This window comes from Aythya ferina (assembly GCF_964211825.1).
Source record: "Aythya ferina genome assembly, chromosome: 24".
In the NCBI taxonomy this organism is placed as follows: domain Eukaryota; kingdom Metazoa; phylum Chordata; class Aves; order Anseriformes; family Anatidae; genus Aythya; species Aythya ferina.
In genome coordinates, this window is record NC_140322.1 from 6007219 (window position 1) to 6025899 (window position 18681).

Here is an 18681-nt window from a genome sequence, read left to right on the forward strand (position 1 = left end):
TTTTGCTGAAGTTTTATTGCATTTTGCTTAATTGTTTCTGTTTTATTGTTAATGAGACAAAAAAAACAGTTTGTGTAATAGCTTGTAGAGTAAAATTATCAAGGAGCAGAAATGAAATCTGAATGCTAAATGTTTATTTTTATTATTTGCATCATGTTTAAACTCCTTGTTTGGTTTTGTTTGGTCCTGCAAACCTGCTGTGCCCTGAAGGTAGCACCACTGACCTATCTGTGTTCTGCAAGGACGTCCTTAGAGCAAACTCTGGACCATGGCTGCAGGATGGCCTGTGGCCTCACTCTCCCTTGGTCACAGCAGCGTCTTGCTGCTCCATCACCCCTGCAGTCCTTCATTTCTGGTTGCTTCTGCAATCAGCCACAAGCAGCCCACTGTCATAGTTTTGCCAAAATTCCTCATTTTCCCTGTTGTGGAATGGCTTCAACTTCTGCAGTAACCAACTGTCAGAAAACCAAAGGCTGAGTTAAACAATACAGCTAACAAGCCCATGACACTTGTTGCTTTTTTTTTTCCTTTTTTTTTTTTTTTCTTTTTCTTTTTTTTTTTTCTTTTTTTTCCCCTTTTCTTTAATGAAGCCTGAGGGGAAAGCTACTCTCAGGAAGCCGATGAACTGCAAAATAAACTGGAAGGGAAATTAGTTATATTAATTTAGCTGGTGAGCATCATGCAAGAAGCTGGGACATGCAGGCTTCTGGCTGGTGTTACCCCTGCTGTGGAGAGCTGTGCAAGGCTAAACAGTTTATTACTAGCTCCAATCTGAAAAGAGAACATTTGCAACCTTTTCGCAGAGCTTTCTCTGTATTTTTATGAAGCAGAACTGTATATGAGTTACATAGTCTGGCATGGCATTTAAACCATGGGTGGCAAAAATCCGTGCGTTTAAAACACTGGAGAATATCCTGCAAGGAATGGGAATTAATCTTATTATTACACACAGTCATGACTTCCTTGCTGCTGCTGCCTCTTTTGTGTCACTCTGTACTGTGAGCCTCTGTTTTACATAGTGATTAACTGACCAGCTAATTTACATAGCTGCAGGCTTGCCTGCTGGGTAGTCCATTACTTCGTTAATTGTTCTCCCGAAATCAATGAGGGAAGAGGTGCTGATTCCAGTCCTTTATGCACTGCACTGCCCAGATGTGTGAGCAGGAGCCAGGACCTGGGACTCTCTTTGTGTCATTGCAGGGTAAAATGAAATATAAAAACTGTTGGGACGAGCTTGTTTCCATTTTAGTAGTTGATGTGGGGTCCATTTTTTATTTTTTGTGCTGACTGCTAAAATCACTGCTACGTTACTGCAATATTAATTTTGGTTCTCAAATGCAGATGATGCACTCTGTCTCCAGCGTGCATTTGCATAGGACTTTACAAGATGTGTGCAGTGAGCCCAGTCTCCTACGCATGCAAAACGGCAACTTAGTGACCTGGGCTGTAATTGGGCTCCATCTGCCTTGCTGCAGGTCTGCAAACCAACCTGGCTGCAAGGGAGCAGTGGGTCTGGCTGGGCCCCCTCTGTCCTGGGGGCTGCTCACAGCTCCTTACAGGCTGGAGCCCCATGCTATGGGTCACCATTGGGTACAGTGGCTGGAGGCTGGTCCCGTTCTCAGTTTCTTAACCTTTTGGCAGCCTGACCTCCACTAGTGTTCATCTTTGTTCAGTTTCCCGTAGTGCACTTCCTTCTGCCCCTTCCCATCCCTTGAGCTCACCAGGCAGTGCGAGGAATCAGTTCCTTGGGGCAGGGGGAGCTGGGCAATGACCAGCTGCAGATAAAAACTTCACCCTCCAGTTCTGGACCAACAGAGGCTACTGCTCACACCAGTAAATAGACAAAGTGGGGGTCGATATTCTGACCTCAAGACCCAGGGGCACGGGAGGACCTTGCTGCATGTGGGTGTCTAGGCTTTGTGTGCACGCTCTGCAGAAGTGCAAGCTCCATCTTGAAGCTACGTTTTGCTTCTCACATGCTGAAATAATCTGGGACAAGCAATGTATCTGGGTTTTGCTTTCTCTCTCCATTATCCACCAGTCAGTTGGCTTTTGCACAAAGCAAATGGAGAAGTGAGCAGCCAGTGTGCAGCAACTCTTGTGCTCAACAAGGCCGTTCAAATGTGGATACGTGCATCCATGGGAGAAAGGCAAGGCAGTCTGAGGTGAGGTTCATCGATAAGTCAGGGGAGGGTCAAGGGAAACCATTTTCAGCTGATCTCTACAAAGCTTGCTGGCCAGGAGACCAGGGGCTGCGGTATTGACTAAAACCTTGTTCCCCAGTGATTCACCCTGCAATTATGAGATTGAGCAGAAATCGTAAACTCCATCTGAACTGTAGTTGTCCTTTTCTTTTTTTTTCCACTCCTGTGGTTTGAAACTATGTAGAAACGTTTTGGAAGGTTTCTCAATACATGAGTTTAACCATAAGTCTCAGCAGGGGGAACGTATTATCGGAGAAAGGCAATTACTGCTTTAGCTGTATGCAAGACACATTACCTTGGAAAGAATCACCATCTTGCCAATAGCTGGCTTCCCACTCTTGGTTTGGCAGGTCTGGAGCATTCAGTTCACATGAATTTTGAAAGAATCATTACACAGAAGTAGTTTCAAAATATTAGCTAGCTAATGACTTTTTTGCACCAATGACTGAGTGAGAAGTGAAAGCAGGAGAGATTTTTACAATACTCGGTAGGAGACGTGACGGTGATGCACATAATCCCACTTCACAGTCACCAGCGTTGAATGGTTCTTGAGGGTCATCTTAAAAATTGCAAAAGAACTGTTTTTTCTTGAGTTTTGTATGCAAGAAAACAGGATTAATTTCATTTCCAATTAAAAAAAAACAAAAACAAAAACAAAAACAAACAAACAAAAACAAAAACAAAAACAAAAACAAAAAACAACACCTTCTGGAGTGGTGTATTGGCGTTACTTTACTGTCTGCAGAAACACAACTTCAAATCCCAGTTGTTCTTAATGTTGGAAATGACATTACTGAAATCTCTTGCTCCCAAGCGTGTGTTTGTCTGTGGTGCAATGGAGCAGCCTTGAGCTGGTCCAGACAGCACACGAGGCTATGTGCAACTGCTAGGTCTGCCTTAAAACTGTACCGAAGGCTGGTGCTGGATGTGGCAGAGCTGAGTGCTGGCCTTTAAGGTAGGGCAAAAACTGTCCTGTCTTCTGCATTTTGTGAGTGTGACCGGGAGAAAGAGAGCTCTCAGCTGGTGTTTCCCATACCTGGGTTTGTGGGAAGCCTCTCTCCATGGCCATCTCCTGGTGGTGGTTCTCACCAGGCTGCATGGGGCTTACTGCTTTTATTTCTTCTAATTTCAGTGGTGCTGTTTCTTGGAAATTATTTAAATTTAGCTCTAAAAAAATGCAGATTTTGCAATAATTACATTTTTTTTCTTGGAAAAAAAAAAAAAAAAGAAGCTGTTTTAAGTTATGAAAATAAATTAACCATTTGTATGTGCCTTGCTGGCAAAATGAGGTAATTTGTGGTGCAGGTGCCGGTGCCCTTGGCTGCCTGGCTTGGTGAGAAGGGGAATTGCTGAAAGTATGTGGATTATAAGCGAAAGTGAACCAACACAGCATGTGTTTTGTTAACGAGCAGGGAAAGTCTCCTGGATGTCTTCCCATCTCTTTCTAGTTATCTGGATAGTTTATCTCCGTGGGTCTCTCCCTTCCCATAGTATCCGAGGGCCTCGTGGACATGAATGGGTGACTCACAACACATCTGTGAAATGGGGAAGTATCCCTGTTTTAGAAGTGGGGACTAATGCAGGCCTCTGATGATATGACTTGCCTGGTTTCACACAGGAAACGTGCAACTGAAGTGGGAATTGAACCCGAATCACATGAGTTGAGCACTGGATTGCCTTCTCCCCTCGGCAAGTCCAAAGCAGCTTGGCAGATGCTGTGCCTGTGAAACCAGTTTAAAAACCAGGCACATGGTACTACCAGAATCCTGTCTGTGGCTGATTGAGATTGTAGCTTTAATACATAAACTGCTGCTGGGGCAAGGCTGGGTAAGTATGAGGTGGGAAACCCAGAAATCATCCAGCGGCAGGGTTAAAGGGGAGGGGGCTGAGGATGGAGACCAGCCCCCTGAGCAACGTTCCCACTTCATGTGGACACCCTCATTTTATCCCCAAGGAGCACAAAGGGAGCGGTCAGTGTTGCTCTGAGCAGCAGAGGATGTAGGATGTGTTTTTCTTTCTGTCACTATCTGTATGGGCTGCGTACCTGCTTTCAGAGCAGCGTCCTCCTTTCCGCAGAAAAAGCAGATGTTGGAAATGGGAGGGACGTGTCGCATGCTCCAGCCCTCTGAGGAAGAGGAGAGGCAGATGAAAGATCCCCAGAGCTTCTCACCCCCTTCAGCCTGGAAACTGCTGTCATCATTGGCACGATGCCATTGCTGGCAGCGGTTTGGGGAATTTCTTTCCCGTTAAGACATCAGGGGGTGTCCTGATGACTCTGTCCACAGCAGGCACAGTGAACATATACAAACTGTATGTCCACGAGACTGGCAGGGGACGTTAGGAGCTTCTGCAAGGCCCACCAGCATTAACCCATTAACTACTGTCCGTGTCTTTCTGCAGCAGCACCTATGTGCATCTGCCCTACTTTGCTTGCTTCTGAGCGAGCATGTCCCCTCTTTCTTCTTGTAGAGTGTCAGCTGCTCATGGCAGCATTTCTTGTCTGTGATCTGTGGCCCCAAGTGCACCGTTGGGACTCACAGCTGGATGAACTGTGGCTTGTGGATGTAGCTGATTGCTGGATACAAACAGCTCATCTGTCCTGGGTATAAGTGAGCAATATCTGTGTGACTTTGCTCTCTTGCTGCATGGAGTTCAGCACTGAGTCTGTCCAGCTTGTGGCTCTTCAACCATAAAGTACATCTCTGAGTGCTTTTCTGAAGGTAGGAGCAGGACCCAGGGCTTGTTCTTCTCTCCACTGTCACACAGAGCTGTAGGGTGAAGGTCCCATTTGTTTCTCCTCTGTCTCTGACTCATGACTGCAGTACTTTAAAGAATAAATATGCCATGTGGGTGATGGGGCTGACTGGGGATATGGGATGTGGGCTCCAAATCCCAAAGGGGCAAGAGAATTGACTCTTCTGTGAGAAGGACCTGGGAGTATTGGTTGATAGTCAGCTGAATATGAGCCAGCAGTGTGCTCAGGTGGCCAAGAAGGCCAACAGCATCCTGGCTTGCATAAGAAGCAGTGTGGCCAGCAGGGCTAGGGAGGTGATCGTCCCCCTGTACTCGGCTCTGGTGAGGCCGCACCTCGAGTACAGTGTTCAGTTTTGGGTCCCTCACTACAAGAAAGAAAAGGAGGTGATCGAGAGAGTCCAGAGAAGGGCGATGAAGCTGGTGAGGGGCCTGGAGAACAAGTCCTACGAGGAGCGGCTGAGGGAGCTGGGCTTGTTCAGCCTGGAGAAGAGGAGGCTCAGGGGCGACCTTATTGCTCTCTATAGGTACCTCAAGGGAGGCTGTAGCGAGGTGGGGGTTGGTCTGTTCTCCCACGTGCCTGGTGACAGGACGAGGGGGAACAGGCTAAGGTTGCACCAGGGGTGTTTTAGGTTGGATATTAGGAAGAACTTCTTTACCGAAAGGGTTGTGAGGCATTGGAACAGGCTGCCCAGGGAAGTGGTGGAGTCACCATCCCTGGAAGTCTTTAAAAGACGTTTAGATGTAGAGCTTAGGGATATGGTTTAGTGGGGACTGTTAGCGTTAGGTCAGAGGTTGGACTGGGTGATCTTGGAGGGCTCTTCCAACCTAGATGAGTCTGTGATTCTGTGATATGTTGTCACCATATGTCCAAGTGCTTCTTGGTGGTGCAGGGGGCACCTCTCCTCTGGTACATGCTGTGTTCATAACACAGCATGGGAGCACCAGCTGATTTCAGATACCAATGCTATTTAAGTGGTTTGAGTTGTGGTCTGAGACATGGCTGGATTTGAGGATGCAAAGCCCCGGGGAGGTGGAATTTCAGCCCTCTCCCAGCCAAGTGAGTGCTCATTGTGCCATGGTTTGTGGTGGCTGCAGGGTTCATGTGGAGTTTATGACACTACACCAAACTGGTTTCCACTTTGGCCCTGGGATCTGGGAGAAGACAGGGATGTGTTCGGGCACTGCAGTGCCATCCATCCGCTGCTTCACTCTTCCTGAACATACACCTTCTGGGAGTCGGGATGGCAAAATTGAAACGCAAAACTGAGTGGTGAAAAAATGACCTTTTGTCATGGTTGTGGTCAGGCACGCTCCTCAGGGGAAAGGAGACAGCTTGCCTTGGTGCTTTGCTTCCAAACTTATTCTCATCTAGATGTTTGCATGACCCCATCTGTCTGGATTGTATGGTTGCTTCCAGATGGCCAGGGGTTCTGCAGTGTGGAGAAGAGGGCTGGTGAGGTGGCATGTCGCAGCCAGGATGGGACCTTAGGCTTCCCTCTGTGACATTACAGAGCTGGTGCTGGCGTGAGGAGGGGACAGCAGGGCCTGGGTAGGAGTGCAGCACCAGTGCCACATTTTCAGGGCAAGGAAGAGGATGGGACTGTGAATTGCAGCCTCACATAGAGATGTGAATAGCATGGTCAGCTCTGTGGTAGTAGGAAGATGGAGGTATAAGCAAGGCACAATCCAGAGATGGACACAGCATCATAAAAAGGCAAGAAGGCAGCAAGCTGGGGCTGAAGGCAGATTGGAGGATGTGCCAGGAGTGAAGCTCATTTAAAACTTTGGGAATGTTTGACCTAGGGGAACACAAACCATAAAGTGTGTGCTGCAGCAGCCAGTTTTGTACAGAGATGCTGTCTCTGAACATAAAGTCCCCTGAAGCTTTTATGAATTTGTGGCTAAGCTTAAGAGATCTTAAACTGCTTATGAAAATCTTAACCAGGGTTTCTGTGCAATCAGAGTTGCATTCTGGAATTGCTTTAGTAACCCAAATTTGTTACTACCCACTGTTCCTTCAGCATTTCAGAACTGCTTTAACCATATAGATGAGGAAGAGTTTGGTTTAGTTTTGTCTGCCCCCCTGCTGTTACGTTGCAAGCTGAGTTATGGTGGCAGGTCAGAGTCCTTGTGCTGCAGAACAGGTTGTGTGGTGCTGCTGAACCCAGGATTTGGTGACATTGACTTGGAGGAACCATATATTCTTCCATGGAATTGAAATGCATGTCTGTGAAGGAAAAGTCTTCTTCCTTGCATGTCAAGTATACTCAGAGCATGGTCTATACTCAGACCATGAGCACATGGTCTGCAGGAGGAGTACCCCGTGGTGATGTGCTTTCTGCTGGTGTGCACCTCACCTGCCTTCGGGGTGAACTTGCTGAAGGAGGTGAGCGCAGTCACCGAGGGCTTCTCCAGCTGTTGGGGCTGAGTTTGTGTACTGTTTCGGTTACCAAGCAATCCTCCCCATCAGGGCACCTGATGTAAGTCCCGTGTGCTCACTGCTGAGATGGCATTTTAATATACGAACATTGTGATTCCAATGTGCTGTTTCTTTTACAGACTGAATTAAATCGTGGGCAAACGAGAGAGAGACATCGTCAGAATTACAAGCTATCAAGTCCACTGTAAGTAATCTCTGTTTTGTTTTGTTTTGTTTTGTTTTGTTTTTTTCCCTAAAGAATTATCCTGATGTGTGCACTGCCCTTTGCAGTGGACTCAGCCTGGAAACATGAGTTGTTTTGCTGTTTGGCTGGTTTCCTTTGCTCTTTCCTTGGTATATAAGAGAAACTTTTGCCTGGCAAGTCCTGCCAATGCTGCAGCAGCATTTTATAGTATTGAGAGTAGTTACAAGAAGTAATGACAGGAGATCTGCTAGTGCTGCCCACTGTTTGTATTGTGAATCTCTCTCTGTCGTAAATCACTGAAAATCTAAGGTAGCACCTGCCCCATCATCCAAAGCTGCAGCTGAGAGATGTCGTCATGAAGACCATGATCTCCAGGTAGCACAATGCCCTACTGCCCTCTGGCTTGCTCATAACCTTATCTGCTTTTATAAGGCATTACCTTGCACAGTTCTGTAAGAACTGAGGAACTCCACGAGCTACTGAAAAAAGGGGATTTGGTTTCCCTCAGCTGTGTCTCTCCAGAGTAATTCATCTACAGAAATTGGTAAATGCTAAATGTAGCTTTTTTTTTTTTTTTTTTTCCACAGACACAGCAGCTTAGTGGTTACCGGTAAGAAGGGAGCTGTACCGTTTCCTTGTCAGAGCAGAAATAGGACCTTGTATTTTGCTTAGTCCACTCATTTTCACAAGTCTGGTAACATTTTAAATATACTTAAGGTATGTCAGATATGGTAATTGTTGTTTAAATTTGGAAATGGGCCAAATGACTTAAAAGTTATCACAGAGAGAATGACCAGGCGGATTTTCCAGTAGTACAGCAGCTGTTCTGACATAAGCCTGGCATCCTTAAAAACAGGCTAAAATTCAACGTATAGAAGAAAACGTCTATTATGGTTGGAATGTAATGGAAAGGCTGGGTTTCTGTTGGAAATGCTTCCCACTAAGCTCATTGGATCTCGATCTGGCTGAGACAGGACCAAACAACAGAGAAAATCCTTCCACCTGCTTGAGTACTGCAAACAGCAGAGTTTTGCCACCAATAGGGTTTTAAGGAACCACTGTAATGAAACGTTTCAGTGTGCTGGAAACAAGAGGCAAGCAACATAAAGCCAAGCACTGCAGTTTTCCACTTCTCATTTAGAAGGAATGAATTCTGGAGGCCAACCACAATATAGATGAAGGATTCCTTCAAATGTCTTGTCAGTGACGTTCCCACCTGGAGCTCAGATATCAGGTGCAGCCTGCAGCATTTCTCTTCCAACTTCTGGGGGTTCCAACCCCAAATCCATCAGCAAAGAGCTTGTTGTGTATATGTGGTGATGGTCCCAGGACATGGGGTCCATGTACAGCTTGACACTGGTTGACACTTCCTCAAACTCCTTACGAGGACTTCAGGATCTGTTTAGGAATTGGAGAGACAGTGTGCCTGGGCATCTTCACAGGAATTTATTTCAGCCTTAACAAAGCAGCTCAAAATACCAACAAGACTGTCCAAAATAGCATTTCTTAGCATTTTATCTCAAGCTGCATGGTGAAACTCTGATCCAATTCAGACCAGAGGGAATTTTGTCACTGATTTCCTTCATCAGTTTGCCAGGCTTTGTTTCTGTCGATTGCAAACGAAACAGGCATTTCTGTTCAAGTTTGCTCCATTGCACTTAAAGTAAAACCCTAAGAAATGGTGTTCGAATGAAATAATAGCTGGAATCCCCCATTTTAGTGCCTGTACTTTGGATTTGGCCAGAGATGTGCAATGTTAGCAGCTGGAAACCATATGCCATAAAATCCATGTGACTCGTTTCTTAAGGATTTGCTGATGTTGTGCCAATGCCATGCATTGCCATGCTGTGCATTAGCTGCTGTTGTACTGATCTACAGAGAAGGCAGTGCAGAACACAAGCTAAATGAAAGTCAGCACTGATAAGCAAAAATAGTAGAGGCATAACACATGACAGAGAGAAGAGACTACTCAGGTCATGAGGAGGCGGAGATGAAAGTAAAAGCAAAAGATGTGCCTTTTCTGAGAAAAAAAAAAAAAGGGAGAATAATGAAAATAAAGAGGCTGAAGTTTGAAGATAGATTTTGACTGAGAGAAGGAGAAGAGAAACTGAAAAGAAACTGAAAAATAAAGGAAGAATATATTTTCTTGTCTATGCAGTGATTCTCTTTAGCTTCTCCAGGTTGTATCTGAGCTGGGGGCAGAGCAGGGGTAGGCATCTACAACCTGCCCTTTGGAAGCTCTCTTTCTCTTGCTCCAGCATGCCTCCAGGTTTACTGGGGAGAAACCCTCCTACAGTTTTCAGCTGGGTGCACTCGATGTTTCTCTGCTTCTTTACTTTGTACTGCTGAATTTTCCTTGGAGAGGTATCTGTCTGGAGAAACGGTGTCCAGCTAGGAGAATCATCTTTTGCCATCGTCATTCCAGAGGCCATTTCCAGTAATGGAAAAAATATGTAGAAAGTAGCCTGAATTGCCCCAGAATGGTTGTGCTCGCTGCTGTAGGCAGCAGGTGTGCTTGTTTGTTGACCAATTGTTTAAATGTTAACTTTTGTGCAGAGTTCCTGACAAAATCAGCTGCAGCCCATGTGTTCATCAGAAGAGGCTGACGATGGAACATTTGGGATGGTATTGAATCATCTCAGAAAGCTTTTTCATAAACAATTATTTTACATTTAGGAGTGGATATGTAGTCTATAGGAGAAAACAGGGTATTAACATGTTTTTCAGGCGTTCTTTAGTTGGCAGTTCTTAAGTGTGAGTGTTTGAGCTTGTGGGAGGCAGTGTTCAATTTGCGCTTGCTGGAAAAGTCTCATCTTAAATCCTCTTTTACCAAGCTAATGTGCTCTGTGCGTCACAAGTGGGGTAAAGAACAGCATCTTGGGCAAAAATTGATGTGATAAATCAGCTTCACAACTGTCTTTGATCTTGAGTAAGTCCTGTGCTGTAAATACAGTGCTCTAAGTCTAGCCCAGTGTTGGTGTTGGTCAGCATGGAGGAGCCAACACTCTTCAAAACGGGGTTTTAAAATGTAATTAATTACTCTTCATAGCAATGAGCCCATAAACATGAGACACCTTTCTTAGCAAGTCGGAGCAAGTGCAGGACTTGGGAACGTGCAAAGTTCATGCTGGAGGGGATCAGAAAAAGGAAGACAAAGCATTAAGATAGGACTGATTTTTTCATGCATGCATCTAAGACGTGGGTGTTACAGCAGTTCAAGTAAACCACTACTCCAGTCAATAAGAGATGACATCTCAGGGCAGTCAGTCTCACTGAGCTGAGACCTTAATGTGGGTTGCACTTTCTCCATGGGGTTCCTCATTGGCACCTGCACCTCTCAGTGACAGTGTAGGGAGTCCAATGACTTGAACCCTGACTTCTGGCCATCTAAGGTTAGACGAACTTAATCCTATCCAAGGAATAGACAGTTCTTATCCACCCCTGTAAAGTCTAGTTGGTCATGATGTATCGCATGGTGCTACCATATCTTTAGACTCTGCTAAATTAAATTACCTTACACTCCACATCCCTTTATTCTCTTTGAATGTGGAGCATCCCCAGGGTTGTAGGACCGAATAAAGAGTAGTCCTCAGAGAACTTTGTATTGAACACAACTGACCTCTTCTGCTGGCTTTTCACTATTGCTCCCTTGAATGAAGCTGGGCTATTGTGCAGCTAAAATCTCAGGCAGGTGGGGTTAAATCCCCCATGCCTCCCTGTTTTCTGTGGTTTATACTTCAGCCCCATCCATGCACCCTCCGCCTGCATGGGGCAGGATGAAAGCATCAGGGCTTTGAGCAAGTTCCCATTAAACCAATGCCATTCTGTCATTGCAATGCACTATGCCCTATGGCAGAAAATAGTTTCATAAGGAAGGTGTTTTTTTTCTGTCTCATTGTAAATTACACGTATCAATTTGTTTCACTTAAAAAGCACCATCCCTATTTCTTTGGGAGTACTCCACCCATTTTCTGTTCTATCCGCTGGTGATGCTGTCTTATTTCAGTGGAATAGGAGTATTTCCTCCCCAAGTGTCTCGTTAATAGCTGTATTTGCTGACAAGTGTGGTAGGTTTAATAGAGCCTCCCATTCAAATTCATTGTAAGAAGGGTTTGCCTTTATAGACAGCCAATTTCAACATTCTGCCCAAATGAAATGTCCGTGCTATAGAAGTTGGACTCGCATCATTGTCTGGTAGCAAAAGACAGGAAATTAAAGAGGCAAAATTTCAGTAAAAGAGTGTGTATCCTTTCTCTTTACCTGCTATTGTAAACGACACAGAAGATTACTGCAAGCTTAAGAGCAGATTTTATTCAGAAAAGATTTGCTTTTTATTTGTCAGCGAATGTATGTGCTGCGTTAGGCAGTGCTTTGTGTATAGTCAGTTTTACTGTGTAGTCTGTTTGGAAGGGAAATATAATTACAAAAATTGTAAAACCATGTTTGCAGGAGATTAGGAGGAATTCAAGTTTGAAACCATTTAGATACATTTTTCAGAACTGACTGTGTTTCAAGTTACTGTATTTGGTTACTGCTGCAGTGCCAGGTTATGTGTGCATTACACTGAGCATAAGTCCCTGAGGTTTGTCTTAATACGAGTTATGTTTAGATTACCATTACAAGCAATGTCTCGTAAATTGTAGACATTCAGTCAGTTATTCTTTTTGCAAAATATTTACTGTTATTCTCTATAAAAGTAGCAGTGTTTAATTACTTAACTACAAATGCTGAAGTAATCTTTTTCTGTTTGTTTTCTCTTGGATGTAATTACAGAAATGTGGGAAATACTTTTCCAAGGCTTTTGAACTCAAAAGTGGAACAGAAGGAAGACACGGGGGGACATACACCGTTCAGTGTTATTTTCCTTGCACAGGAAAAAAAGATCATTATGAGATGAGCAGCAAAGTCTCAAGTTTTCAAAGGTTTGCATAACAAACAAGAGACACATTGTGGGTTGCATCTTGACTTTGAAGACTTGCCACTGTCAACTGAAATAAAATGGCAAGGTTTAAAGCCTTAACCAAGTTCACAAGGAAAATATTTGGACTAAAAGTTTTGGAAAGTTTTCTCTCTTTGAAGTAGTTTGTCATGTGTTACCAATGTGAACTTTATTGACCTTGAAACATTTTTTTTTTTGAATCAAATAGCAACTAGTGACACTTTAGTAAAATCTTTAATCAACAACCATCTCCTGGCGGCTCCAGCTTTGTAGCAAATGCAGGCAAAACAGGGAATCTACAGAAGAGCCCTTTATTATTTGTAAATGAAGCCTGCCAAAACCTTCCCGAAATAGCATTCAAAGACCCTTTTAAGGTCATGGATCCTGAACAAAGCCAGAAGAGCACAAAAAAGGCTGAGGAAAGTCCAAGAAAGAGGCTTCCCAAAGGAGAGGCTTTCCAAGCCAGTATTTCATCTGCAGCTACGTATCAGGGCAGCTCTGCTTCTTCGCAAGGAACCCCCCTCCGAGATATCATACCGCAGCAGCACTTTTCTGGCTCTTTGCCGATTCCAAGAGAGGAATCTCAGGAGAAGACTGGACATCAGAAGCAACCTAAGCCTTCCTCCTTTGAACATCCTCCCCACATCTCGCAGCTTCAGCAACACACACTGTCACCAGCATTTATGTCTCCTGGGAAACCTGAGCATGTTCTTGAAGGGCCCACGTGGCAGCTAGTTGATCCAGTAAGACCAGGTCCCTCTGGCTCCTTTTCATCACCCGGGCTTCACTCGCATCACGGCCAGCTCCTACCTTCCCATTCACCGATCATTCCTGGAGAGGACATGCCATCCGTTCAAAAGGTCTATATCCCTCGCCCTTCGCAGGTTTCCTTGAAACAAGCTGAGGAAGTGCACAAGAAGGAAAAGAAACCTCAGAAGCCAGGCAAATACATTTGCCAATACTGCAGCAGGCCTTGTGCGAAGCCAAGTGTGCTCCAAAAACATATCAGGTCACACACGGGTGAGAGGCCATACCCTTGCATTCCATGTGGCTTTTCTTTTAAGACTAAGAGCAATTTGTATAAACATAGGAAATCTCATGCTCATCGAATAAAAGCTGGGCTGGCCTCAGGGATCGGAGCAGAGATGTATCCGTCAAGCTTGGAAATGGAAAGGATCGGTGGGGAGGACTTTGAGGAGCCCACGGAAGGAGAAAGCACAGATTCGGAGGAGGAAACAGGTGCAATGTCGGGCCATCCAGCAGAGCTCTCCCCCAGGCAGAAGCACACCCTGTTGTCCAGTAGTTTGCTGAGCACAGGGAGCCAAGGCTCCAGCCACGACCGGTGTTCCTTGTCTCATTCCAGTATGTCCCAGTCGCTTGAGGACAGCAGCCAGTTTGTGGAGCCATCATCAGACCACACTCTGAGCCATAAATCTGAAGATACCCATACTATAAAACAGAAGCTTGCACTCCGCTTAAGCGAACGGAAGAAGGTCATAGATGAACAAGCTTTCCTGAGCCCTGGGAGCAAAGGGAGTACCGAGTCAGGCTACTTCTCAAGATCAGAAAGTGCAGAGCAGCAGATAAGCCCACCAAATACTAATGCAAAATCTTATGCAGAAATTATTTTTGGGAAATGTGGTAGAATTGGGCAAAGGACTGCAATGTTATCTACAAACACAACCCAGGGGTTTCCACACCTCTCTACCGAAGAGAAACCTAGTATGGTACCGTTATCTGTGCCTAGAACACAGGTTATTGAACACATCACTAAGCTAATTACAATTAATGAAGCTGTTGTAGATACCAGTGAAATAGATAGCGTTAAACCTAGAAGAAGCTCTTTATCTAGACGTAGCAGCATCGAATCTCCAAAGTCTGGTGTATATAGAGAACCATTTCAGTTTGATATCAAGTCTGGTTCCAGTAGCCAGTTGGATGCATCGAAAGTGTTGACATCCCACGGTGAAAAAATTAAGCCCGAACAATCATTGTTGTCACTTCAGCAATCCCACAGTGCCACAGAGACAGTGCCTCTCCTAAGAAGCCACTCAATGCCTTCTGCTGCATGCACTATAAGCTCCCCACATACCTTTAGAGGTAGCTATTCATTTGATGATCACATCATGGAGCCTGAAGTCTTAAGTCGCAGCCAAGCATTTTCTTCCCATCCTCGAATGCTAAAACGACAACCAGCTATTGAGCTACCTTTGGGAGTAGAATATGTCTCAGAGGAGGTTAGCTCTGCAAACAAAGAGACTGTTTCCAAACTTCCCGAGGAGCCTGAAACCAAGGAAAGCGATCTTACCAAAAAGTCACGGAAGGGACCGAAAGTTAAAGGGTTCATGTACGAGTGTAACGTATGTGGTGCTCGGTATAAGAAAAGGGATAATTATGAAGCCCATAAGAAATACTACTGTTCAGAACTGCAGCTCTCAAAGCCTCGTTCTTCCACTTCCCATACCTCTTCAGAGACAGAGAAAAGTGTGGATCCTGACACATGGCCCCAGATGATGCATTACAAGCTAGGGAGCAGTTTGGAGCTTACTCCACTCCGAAAAAGACGAAAAGAAAAGAGTCTGGGTGATGATGAGGACCCTCCAGCTTTTGAGATGTCTGACACTCCCTCCTCCAGTACTGGGCCAGGGACTCAGTTTGCAAACCCAGCATCATCTGACGTTGCTTTAAACTTAACCCGTGAATCCATTAAGTCACCAGCAGATCCGGGTAAATCCGCACCTTCTGATGTCAGTGCCAGCTTCCATTCCAGGAATACCAAACCGGCTTCAAGTACAGAGGGCAAAGAGAGAAGAACAACCTCAAAGGAGATCTCCGTCATCCAGCACACGAGTTCCTTTGAGAAGTCTGACTCCATTGAGCAGGTGAGCAGCTTGGAGGGAGAAGAGAAGCCCTTGTCACAGTATTCATCTCAGCCAGCCACGCAGCACAGCCGACCACCCCATTCTTTGCAGCCCAAGCTGGTACGGCAGCCCAACATACAGGTCCCAGAGATTCTGGTCACGGAAGAGCCTGACAGACCAGAAACAGAGCCAGAGCCTCCTCCAAAAGAGCCAGAAAAAACAGAGGAATTTCAGTGGCCGCAAAGAAGCCAAACCCTTTCTCAGCTCCCTGCAGAGAAACTCCCACCAAAAAAGAAGCGGCTGCGGCTGGCAGAAATGGCTCAGTCCTCCGGAGAGTCCAGTTTTGAATCAGTCTCTCTCACCAGAAGTCCAAGTCAGGAAAGCAGCATATCCCATGGCTCCAGCCACTCTGTATCATTTGATCGTGAAGATCACAGCAAGACAGAGTCCACCAGCCAGCCCTCTGAATCCCACCCGAAGCCTCCTGGTGTTGGCTCACATATGTTGATGGTACCAAGCCACCATCATCATTCCAGGGAGATGCGGAGATCTGCCTCTGAGCAGACACCTAATGTGTCCCATCCTTCCCAGATGTCAGAGACCCGCAGCAAATCATTTGACTACGGGAGCTTGTCATCCACCCCTGCCTCCACCCCTGGCCCCTCGACCTCCTCGGCTCCACAGGAGAGACGGAAATGCTTCCTGGTCAGGCAAGCTTCCCTCACTAGACACCCAGAGCATGACCCCGACTCGGCCCCAGCAGGCCGGCCGGAGACAGAAGATCCAATTCCTTCCTCAAGTAAATCTCCTGTGACAAGTCTGCCCCCTCAGCCAGCATCTTCATCCCCTTTGCCCTCTCACAGCACCTACCCAAGTGATAAGAGTCAGCCGAAAGACAGTCCCCAGCCAGCGTATACCCAGCCATACACAGAAGCTCTGCAGGTCTTTCATCCCGTACCCCAGCTAACGCTGCATGAAAAGCAGTACATGTCCCCTCAAGTGTCCATCTTTCCCTACCAGCACCTCCTGCCACAGCCGGGGCAGTCTGCAGAGCTCTTCGCCACACACACGATGTCTGACATTCTCTCTGCTCAGTTCTCCATGCCTCAGATTCCTCCTTCCATTTTTCAGACCCCGCCACTGCCTCTCCAGCAAACGCTCATCCACCCAGGCCAGCTTCATATCGCCCCTCCATTAATGTCTCACCCTGCCGAGGTGCCCTTCAGGCAGCATCCTTCATTCCTGCCGGTGCATTACCCCAGCTCCTCACCGATCCCTTCAGCCTTTTTTCTGCCTCTTCAGTCTCAGTTTGCTCTCCAGTTGCCAGGTGAAACTGGTGGACATTTACCACAGATCAAATCCAGTTTGTTCCCGGCAGCAGGAACCTCCAGCCTTTCCCCATGCACAGAATATGGCTCAGACAGTAGGTTGCATCCTCTGACCCGCACCACAAGCCCTTCGGTGTCCGTATCCACGTCTCAGCTCATTGTTCCTGCACGCTCAGACCCAATGGTGTCGCTTGTTGTCCCTGTTCGCATCCAGACAAATATGCCATCCTACGGGAGCGCGATGTACACAACGCTGTCCCAGATCCTGGTCACTCAGTCCCAGTGCAGTTCCTCTTCTATCGTTCTCCCAAAATTTGATGATCGCCAACCCAAGGGTACCCTGGTCTGTAGCGCTGATGTTCACGGGCTAGGTTTTGATCTGGCACAGATGATCACAGAGGATCAAAGAAGCATTTTACAGAGCCCGTATCTGAGAGTGCCCTTGCCCCTGCCAGAACGAAAAGGCTATATGCCCCTCACTTCCCCATCGGACAGTGTCCTTGGACTAGAAGGGGGCCCGTCGACAGTCGGTGGAAGCAAGAGGATGCTCTCTCCAGCTGGTAGTTTGGAGCTGACAATGGAAACACAACAGCAGAAAAGAGTGAAAGAGGAGGAAGTGTCTGAAGCAGAAGAGAAGTTGGAAGTGGTGAAGCCACCCAGTGCAGTGGAGGAAGGGAAAAAGCAGGATAAATCTCACTTTCTTACAGAAAGTCAAGGCAGGGTTGAGGTTGAAACACCACCTAGTTTGTCCTTAGAGCAGTCAGAGCCAAAGGAAATCCCAAGTACTTTGCAGCAAGCTGTGTCCCATTCAGGTTCTCCGAGTTTTGAGGCACTGGAAGAGTATAAGCAGCCAGCTGGCAAGCAGTTCCTCAGCAAGGCACCTTTACAAACCGTGAAGAAAGAAGACTCCAAAGAGCTGGTGGAGCAGTCTCCACCAACCCCTCCAAGTCCTGCACCTCTATCTGAGGTTGCGCACAGTGCAATGAAGTCTCGAGAAGGTACAGATATGAAGAAGGTACTTCAGTTCCCCAGTCTCCACACAACCACTAATGTCAGTTGGTGCTATTTAAACTACATAAAGCCAAATCACATGCAGCAAGTCGATCGACGGTCTTCAGTGTATGCCAGCTGGTGTATTAGCTTGTATAATCCTAACCTTCCGGGTATATCCACTAAAGCAGCCCTGTCCCTCCTGAGGTCCAAGCAGAAGGTGAGCAGGGAAACCTACACCATGGCTACAGCTCCACGTCCAGAGGCAGGCAGGCTTGTCCCGTCCAGCTCCAGGAAGCCAAAAATGACAGAGGTAATGCAATCCTATATATTTCTCCTCATCTGTTTGGATACATGGGAAGAGGGGGACGAGGGATGGGGAATTGCTACAGTTAGTTTAATAGGAATTTGTTCATCCCCTTTCTCAGTTTGGTAAGCACTTGTTCTCAGTGAAACTTTTAGAGTGAAGAAGCTAAAACCCACTATAATCCAAAAAAAAAAAAAAAAAAAAAAAAAAGGCAAGCCTGCTCCAAGGCAATGTGCCATATTTCTGTTCTCCAGTTTCTACTTGCCTTGTAATCAAAAGAGCATGTAGGAATCACCACCGCACCATGAACCGCCACTGCTCGAGCACAAAGGATTAGACTTGATTTGCATTTTGTGTCTTGATATTTCAAATAGCTTTACAACATTTTTTTTTTTAATTTTTTTTTTAAGAAATGCTGTTATAATTCCCTACATTTTGCATGTTATAAACGAAAAAGGATTACCTTGGGGAAATGGGATTCTGTCTGGTTGTGCATCTACTGATCTCACATTAATGAACATGGAGAGGCGTGCTTAAAAGTATTTAAAAATATTAAAGGGAGATTTGCAAGTGTATTTAGTCTCCCAAAGAAGCATATAAGCATGCAGTGACATTTAGAAAAGTGCCTCAGTAGGTTAGACATGGAGTCTTGTAAAAACAGCCATGTCGTTTAG

At 45.9% G+C, this 18681-nt stretch overlaps 1 protein-coding gene across 11 annotated transcripts in view; it reads left to right on the plus strand.

Annotated features, from left to right (window-relative positions):
• Window positions 1-18681, plus strand: part of HIVEP3 (HIVEP zinc finger 3) — a 298262-nt gene that overhangs the window by 216728 nt on the left and 62853 nt on the right. For all 11 annotated transcript variants that reach the window (XM_084497409.1, XM_084497413.1, XM_084497414.1 and 8 more), the window contains 2 exons: window positions 7518-7582; window positions 12356-18013. In XM_084497409.1, the coding sequence (XP_084353535.1) occupies window positions 12899-18013 (5115 nt within the window). In that variant the 5' untranslated portion in view covers window positions 7518-7582; window positions 12356-12898. The remainder of the gene's footprint in view (window positions 1-7517; window positions 7583-12355; window positions 18014-18681) is intronic.